Source organism: Xyrauchen texanus, chromosome 6 (assembly GCF_025860055.1).
Source record: "Xyrauchen texanus isolate HMW12.3.18 chromosome 6, RBS_HiC_50CHRs, whole genome shotgun sequence".
In the NCBI taxonomy this organism is placed as follows: Eukaryota; Metazoa; Chordata; class Actinopteri; order Cypriniformes; family Catostomidae; genus Xyrauchen; species Xyrauchen texanus.
Window position 1 is genome coordinate 14,696,317 of NC_068281.1, and position 8,734 is coordinate 14,705,050.

At 35.4% G+C, this 8,734-nt stretch overlaps 1 protein-coding gene across 5 annotated transcripts in view; it reads left to right on the forward strand.

Annotated features, from left to right (window-relative positions):
* The window catches only part of myo9b (myosin IXb), a 42,674-nt gene extending 34,205 nt beyond the window's left edge, over nucleotides 1–8,469 (forward strand). For 4 of the 5 annotated variants that reach the window (XM_052128470.1, XM_052128468.1, XM_052128469.1 and 1 more), the window contains 8 exons: nucleotides 222–417; nucleotides 3,448–3,576; nucleotides 3,665–3,770; nucleotides 3,870–4,001; nucleotides 4,410–4,533; nucleotides 5,339–5,439; nucleotides 6,188–6,315; nucleotides 7,238–8,469. In XM_052128470.1, the coding sequence (XP_051984430.1) occupies nucleotides 222–417; nucleotides 3,448–3,576; nucleotides 3,665–3,770; nucleotides 3,870–4,001; nucleotides 4,410–4,533; nucleotides 5,339–5,439; nucleotides 6,188–6,315; nucleotides 7,238–7,494 (1,173 nt within the window). In that variant the 3' untranslated portion in view covers nucleotides 7,495–8,469. Of the gene's footprint in view, nucleotides 1–221; nucleotides 418–3,447; nucleotides 3,577–3,664; nucleotides 3,771–3,869; nucleotides 4,002–4,409; nucleotides 4,534–5,338; nucleotides 5,440–6,187; nucleotides 6,328–7,237 lie in introns of all 5 variants that reach the window. The other variant, XM_052128471.1, reaches the window with a different exon arrangement.
* The last annotated feature ends 265 nt before the right edge of the window (nucleotides 8,470–8,734 follow it).

Below are 8,734 nucleotides of genomic sequence, written 5' to 3' on the forward strand. Positions count from 1 at the left end.
GAACACAATAGGAGATAGCTGTCCTGCTCAAAAAAAGGCAAAAAGCACCTTTAAGGGATAGTTCACTCAAAAATGTAAATTCTGTCCTTTTTGACTGTCAAACATTATGCCATAACATCTCCTTTTGTGTTCCATCATACTTCATGTTCAACATGTGGGTGAGCTAAGTTATGCTTTTGCATGCACATTGATTTATTTATTTGTATGTTTCCATTCTTCAGAAAGAGGGTGAGCATCACCAAACTCTTCACTTTGGTGTACCTATGTGCGTCCTTGCCCGCACAGCTGACTGTGTGCCTTTTGTCATGGAGAAGATGCTAGTACATGTTGAAATGAAGGGACTGTACATGGAGGGCATCTACCGCAAGTCAGGCTCCGCCTGCAGAGCCAAAGAGCTTCACCACATACTCGAGAAAGGTAATTATATGACTTATTAAATCTTTATCTAGGATTAGAGGACAGGGACATCCTCATAGAAAGTACAGTGGACAAAAAAAACTAGCTTTTGACCTTTTCTCAGAATTAACTTCTCGTTTCTTTACCATTTTTGCAATTACTTTTAATCAACATGTCCAAAGGTCAATTTAGTACATGTGTGAATTTCCCCTAAGCTCACACTTTGCAAAGTAAAAACAAAAGTAGTTACATTTTTGACAAGTTCTGGAAAGTTTGACAACCAGAAAGTGTCTGGTTAAATGCCTATTGTTTTATAATTTGAAACCTAGCAAACTTATTTTTCTGAAATGTTTAGCTTGAAAAGTGTGTTTGTGCTTTATTTTGTTAAATAAATCACACTTAGTTTTCATTTTATAACATATTGCTAAGACATTTGTACATTTAAGATTGGCTTAAGTGTCCAAATACTTTTGGCTACATTCACATAGCAGCTGAAAGTAGCCCAAATCACTTTCAATCTGACATTTTCAGATGTGAAAATAAATCGTATGCACACAGGAACTGATTTTTTCCAATGTACCTTCAGTGCGAACTGCCAGGTCAGATTTAATGTGATTTTAACGTCATTCTAACTCAACAATGGTCATTTGTGCACTTGATTTCTGGCATATACAGTATAGGCATGTTATGGTTAAAACTTTTAATGACGAGTCATATCTTTTCTAGTTAACGCATTCATCAAGAAAATAAAATTAAAGGCTCAACATTTGGGTTCAGTGATTTGTTTGGACTCCATCTTTTCATGTGCATATTTTACTACGTGTAGAGATAGATTTATGCAAGTTTTGTACTCATCATGGGCACCTGCAGGATTTAATATGAGGGTACACACAGAAATCTGCCTAGAGGTCTGCATGGGCCTTAAAATTAAACCCGACCCGAACCAGAGACTGTGTGGGACGAATCTACCCGGCCCAAACGAAGTCGTCAGATTTTAAGCCCCGACCTGATCCCGAAATCGCTTACTATCTCATTTCTTCTCCTAGTATCTTCTCCTAGTATAATTGTATTTTATGTAAGCATATTGGCAACATTCTTAGCAGTACCATTTTGGTACCATTTTGTATGGATAACATAGTGTTGATTTAGTGTGGGTTAAGTGCACAGTCTTGAACCCTTACTTCCAAGTGGCCAAGACTACAAGTGTGCTCAAGCTCAGGAGACAGAACACGGTAAGAGAAACTTCACATAATACGTTTTGATATACATGAAGTATGATTACTTTATAAACTGTTGTAAAAATAGCAGTATAAAATAAATCGTTCCAGTGCTGCTTACTAATAGGTCAGTACAGTGTTTCGCTGCAGTATCCTGGTGAACATACACAGGATACTGTGTATGGGTACTGGGTAAACATACACAGTTTTAACAAGGCATGGCAGCCCCTTAGTACACTAGATCATAAGGGGAAAAAAGCATTGACTAACCATTTATTTGCTGAAACTCACCTGGTGCATTACAATCTCGAATAATATGAAACACTGCAACAGTCCCCTCTATGTAGCCTGAACTTGTTCAGATTGTTGAATCTTTGTGACAACAAGTGTTCATTTCTGGTGACTTTGAGATTTATTTATTTTCTCAAGTTTGAGTAGCATTCATGTATCTATTGGCTAAAGCATTTTTTCCAGTAATAGACAGATTGGTTTTAATAAGAAATACCTCCCTAACCTGAAACTTTACCCTAAACCTGACCAATAGTGTCCACAAAGATAAATGAGAGTTTAACAAAACAGACATCCTTAAGCTTAACCAACACTTAACCCAAACGATAGTGTTTTAAAATGCAAATTTATGCAAACTGAAGCAACCATGACATTTTGTTTCGCTTCCATGCTGGACTCGGCCACAGTCATCGGGCCCAAAGTCCAACACTATCAAGTGAGCTACCAAGCAATTTAAACACACAGGAGTAAGTGTTTATATGTAGGTGGGTCTGTAATACAAATGTTAAAATGTGTCATTTTTCAAATCATGCGTTAAAGTAAAAGTGTTTTGATATCATAAGTGTTTTTATCAAATCAAAAATCAGCAATTATACTCGTGATTTGTGTGACAATGATTAAACCACACAGATGTTGTTGCGCCTCTAGTGTTCATTTCACCAGGATACTGCAGCGAAACACTGTATTGACCTATTAGTAAGCAGCACTGGAACGATTTATTTTATACTGCTATTTTTACAACAGTTTATAAAGTAATCATACTTCATGTATATCAAAACGTATTATGTGAAGTTTCTCTTACCGTGTTCTGTCTCCTGAGCTTGAGCACACTTGTAGTCTTGGCCACTTGGAAGTAAGGGTTCAAGACTGTGCACTTAACCCACACTAAATCAACACTATGTTATCCATACAAAATGGTTTGTATTCGTAGCTATTAATGGATCACACAGGTTTATAGAATAAAGTGTTCATGTTTTTTGTTATGCATATATGTGTTCATCACTTCTCACCGGAGCTAATGCTACGCCTACATCATACGAACACGAACTCAACTCGCTCGTGAACATGTGGACAGCCTTGACCGGAAGCCAGTGATTATAGTATATAAAGTTATAAATATGGATATTTTTCTTACAAAAATGCATCGCTTCACTTCAGAAGGCCTTTATTAACCCCCTGGAGCCGTATGGATTACTTTGTTTGATGAAAAAAAATTATTTGATGATTTGGGTACCATTCACTCCCATTATAAAGCTAGGAAGAGCCAGGATATTTTATAATATAACTCAGATTGCATTTGGCTGAAATAAGAAAGTCATATACACCTAGGATGGCTTGAGGGTGAGTAAATTATGGGATAATTTTTCTAACCCTTTAAAATATCATGTTAACAGCCTTACAAAAAAATCTGATTTGAGAAGAAAATCAGATTTGGGTCACATTCAGCTATGGTGTGAACGTAGCTTTTGTGGCCTCTGTATGTTGTTCATCAACTTTTTTCATATTTCAGGTTTTATTATTTGTTGATGTTTCTCTTTTCCCTCAGAACCCCAGACTGTCTGCCTTGATAATTATCCCATCCACACCATCACCGGCCTGGTCAAACAGTGGCTACGGGAACTACCCGACCCACTCATGACATACAGCCTCTATAATGACTTCCTGTATGCTGCTGGTAGGTTATTAGCCATATGCAATTTTAAGTATAAAGGCTAAACATTTATATCACATATATTAGAAAGAAACAAACGCTTTTTTTCCAGATTTGCCTGAAGAATCCGAGCGGTTGCGTGCTATCTACCGAAACTTAGATGAACTACCTGGCCCAAACTTCTCTACTCTTGAAAGGCTTATTTTTCATCTTGTGAAGTAAGGATCTCAAACAGGAACAACGGCATATGACTGGGCTGAATATTACACATCCTGTGCATTGCTCACAGCTTGCCTTATTTATAAATTTTTATTTAGAGTGGCAAAAGAAGAAGCTCATAATCGGATGTCAGCTAACGCCCTGGCAATAGTGTTTGCACCCTGCATACTACGCTGCCCAGATTCTTCAGACCCTTTCCTCAGTATGAAAGATATAAACAAGACCACTCTGTGAGAATCACATTTGTTTCTTTGATTTCCTCATTTATGACTTGTTTGTTTGGTTTTACTTGATACTGGTGATTGATAGTAATAGTAAAGATACTTCACCAACACTGAAACTGAAAAACGGTTCTTTGTTTTAGTGTGGATTTTGTTGTTGTCACTGCATATGAGCATAGTTCAGCCAAACTCGTTTGTCATGGGACAGATTTCAGATGTGACTAAATTATCACTGTATCATACTATAGTAAAGATAATAAATATAGGAGTAAAAATTGCAATACATTGTTTCAAAAATACAATTTTATTTAAGAAGCTAAATGTTGATGATGTCAAAATATGAGACTAACATGTTGACAATTGTATTCAGTGGCTTTGCCTCAAATTTGGACTTCATGGCTATTGTTATTTCTGCAGCTGTGTGGAGATTCTTATTAATGAGCAAACAAGGCGTTTCAATCAGAAAATGGGAGAAATCCAGCAGTTGGAAAATGCAGAGGCTATGGCAGTTAATCAGCTCAAGCTCAGGAGACAGAACACGGTAAGAGAAACTTCACATACTAAGTTTTGTTATACGTGAAGTATTATTACTTTAAAAGCTGTTGTAAAAATAGCAGTATAAAATAATTAGTTGCAGTGCTATTTGCTAATAGGTCAATACAGTGTCACTGTACTACAACAGTTATAAATTAACATTATAAAGCAGACCCTACAATACAGATCCAATCCTGAATGCTGATTGGTCATTACAGCATTAAAGTCACACCCTTAGTTTACATGTCAGGGACTTTACTTGTAAAAAAATAAATAAATAAAAATGTGTGGCCGTAATATTTTCATTTAGTAGTAACAGTTTCATGGAAGTAATAAGACAGTCTAGGCCATGCTATATTGTGAATTTAATCATGGCTAAAGGGTTACAGTTACCCTGCTGTGCATCATGTCTAACAACAGCATTTAGATTAAGATTAAGATTCAACTTTATTGTCATTGTGCAGAGTACAGGTACAGTGCCAATGAAATGCAGTTGTTTTCGCATATCCCAATTAAGCTGGGGTCAGAGCTCAGGGTCAGACATGAAAAAGCACCCAGGGCCCAACAGTGGTATTTTGGCGGTCAGTAACCCAAAGCCTTAACCGCTGAGCCACCACTGGCCCCAAAATAGCTGTGAATATACAGTATTCAGTAATTATGCTTGTATGCCATTTCTAGTCTAATATTTTGTAATGTGGTTTCACTGATTAAAAGCTGTCTGTTTGCTAAAAACAAAAATGTAAATCTATTCCAGTTTGCTAAAGGCATCTCATGGCTGTCATTTTACCTGTTATCATTTCATTGTCTGTTAGATATCTGAGCAGCCGAAATCGGATTCAAGTGCCTCTTCAGTGGACAGCACTGTTATAGAAAAGAACCTACTTGAGCGGATCAAGTCTATTAAGAAGGAGAAGTGAGTTGAAACATATAACATTTACTTTTTCTTTCAGGTGTTTTGTTATCTTTCTCCAGAATATATTCAGTGGCACACAAGAGTCCACTTGTGAAATTTTAGCATTGTTTAATACATTTATCCCTATATAATATGATCAGCATTACAATTTGAATTGAGAAATGTACATGAATTTCTTATTTGGTTTGTCCTTCTTTGTTTTAATGACTGCATGGACAAAACCTGATGATCCATGTTATGCCATCATAATTTGAGAATGTTCCAAAGAGCATCTTGTGTGCTTCAATAGAAGCAAGGATATCTGTTCATGCAAATTAATGGAGTTAACATTGTCATTGTCACAAATTTGCTTATTTTATTAATGACCTATAAATGGTGCAGACTAATATACTGTATATTACATGTATTATATACAGTATACAATACTTTATTTTTCTTAGTCAATGTTTCTCTTTTTTAAATCCCAAAAATGTGTTTATATTCAGGTTCAAAGTTGATTTTAAATCCCAGAATTTCAATGTGATCTTCGCTGTACATTAATATGTAAAAAATACATAATTGCCATTGGCCACAAACTCTGTTTTAAATGTGATTCATTTACTGTAAAGTGATATCTTTTTATTTAGCATTTGCATGTTGATTCAAACTTAAACAACTTCTCGCCAAGTGCACCGAGCTTGTTTAAGTCTCAGTGCTTAGATGATCAATGACTCTGTTGTTCAGTTCAAACCTTCTTTTTGTGGTGTAGGAATGATTTGGCCAGCAGACTGCCCGAGCTTGACCAGGATAGCTCTGATGCAGAGAACTTGGACTCTGAGTCATTAGTCAGCTCTGAGAGTCTTCTAGAAGATCATTTTGTGGGTTTGGACACAGAAGGTTAGTACTGAGGTACAGAACATTTTAAACACTTGGATGTCTTGCATGCTCTGCATCAGAAAGGTCTTGGATTTGCTGCTCTTGCTGGTGTAGTTATATAACTTGCTGTCTCTCTCTAACCAGGGGTGTCTCATTTATTTGTATGGAGGCCGTACTGGCATATAATATAATATATAATATAATTATAAAAAATATATATACAGTTGCCCCAAAAAGTATTTTCCTCTGGGTTTTGTTTTTTACTTGTCTGGTGAGAGCACCTATGAAGAAAATGTTCTAGTTTGGACGAACTGTCACTTTCACCACAGCGTTTACAGAAACATGTTGATTCTATGCCCAGACGTTGTCAAGAAGTTCTGCAAACTAAGGGATTGCAACTAAAAACTAAAATACTTAAACGTGTTTGTCTTAATTTTAAACCAAATATCTTTGGTTTTATAATTAAAACTGTAACAAGTTTCTTTTTGTTGAATGTTCTGCTTGAAAAGTATGCTTATGTTATCTTTCTCAAATGCAAAGGAATTGATAAATTTTTGGAAGAATTGAAGATGTGTCTAAATATTTTTCTTTATTTTTTTTATATTATATAATTATTAAAAATATATTATTAAAGAAAATTATATGTGGAAGGTGTTTCTTGATTGGACCAATGTATGAAGTGATGTTTTTTTACCTACTATTGTTGTTACTTATTAACAAATATTTTTTTTTAAGTTGTTTAAAATGCCCTTGGGACCAAAGATCTTTTGTAATGGGCAGGCCCCTTCTGTTTATAACCATGAGTTTGCTTTGCTGCTTTAACTTTAGATATAAGAAGCATGTTTGTCTGTTTAGTTTAGCTATAATTGACAAACAGTCATAAAACTTAGGTTGTCTATCTGTTTTGAGATCTCCAGTGGCTAATCCAAAGCATCTATTTCAGTGAGCACTTTAAAAAGCCCCAGGCTAGAGGAACCTGCTAAACCCCCTGATCCAGCACCTCATCCCAGAACAGAAAGAAGACAGTCTACTGAAGACCAGAACCAAAACTGTTCAGCCACCCGTCGAGATGTCCAGTCCATGTGTGTCATCCAGAGCCAAGATGTCCCCAAATCCCTCACCACCTCCTCCTCTGCATGCAACCAGGGCAAAAGACGATTTTCTGACCTTGACATCCCTTTCATAGATGAGGAAGTCTAAAATTGTGTAACACCAAAAAGAACATATTCTAAAATCTATGCAGATATTTGTGTTTCATGTAACCTTTCAAGCAAAAGTCATTATCCGATTTTCAGCAGTTTGTTTAGAGGAATAAATCAAATGCTGTGTTAATAAATTTTGTCTCAGAACTCATGTTGCCCTGTTGTTTAAAAAATACATATGAAAAACAAAACTAAGAATTTACTAAAGCCATTGTTAAAATATTTTAAGATTATATTTTTTAAACAATCCTAGCAAAACATCATTCAAAGAAACAAAGGCTTTTTTTATTCTCATGTTTTTGTTTTTATGTTTGGCCAAAACTTTTACAGACCAAAATTATCTGGACCCATATTATTATATATTCAGCATGGTTCAGAGAAAGGGAGTGAGACAGATTTTTATTATTTTCACAAATCAGAAACTTTAAAGAGATAACATGCTTTTCCTCATCATTAAAGCATCTTTCCCTTCAAAGTATGGTCAAATCTGATTAGTGTGTGGTATTCTTATAATGTGACTTTCTTCTTTATTTTATATTGTAAAAACATGTTTATTTTGATGAGATAGGAGGTTAAAAATCATGTGATTTATGTTCTTGCATGCATATTTAAAAGTGTAATGTGAAGCGGTTGCAAGCTATGTTGTTTATTAATCTTTTCTTTTTTTATATAGAGGAATCAGTAGGAACATGTTAGTGTCATAAACACAGATGTTTTAGATAGTAAGTGTTCGGTTGTTTAATAGGTTGTTTACAGTAAGGGTGGTTTAGATATATTCCACTGCAAAGAGGATAATTGGTTACAACAGGTGCATTAAAAGTGATGACTATTGAGTTCTTGTAGTGAGCAGCTTAAATTAGAACACACATTTTGTCTAAAAACTCTATAAATATTAACCGATCTAATTGCAAGTTTAAATCAAATGATTTCAGTTTTGCTGTCATCATGTAATATCCAAAATAAAGTTCCAGCAAAGTGATTGTGAATTACTGTCATTCATTATTATTTGTATTTATTATTCTTAAGAGTGTTGCCTGACAAAACCTACGTTATTCATGTGGATAACACATTAAATACAACTGTACGCCAGCAAGCAGTTTGACAAGGCAGAGGGATTCCTCATTGTTTTGCGTTTCCCATTATGGTAATGAGCACTGTAAGACTTGCTCGCACGGATGATGTTCTCGACAAATCAAAGCTCGAGGAAAGTCCCTCCCTTATGAGTATGACCAATCAGA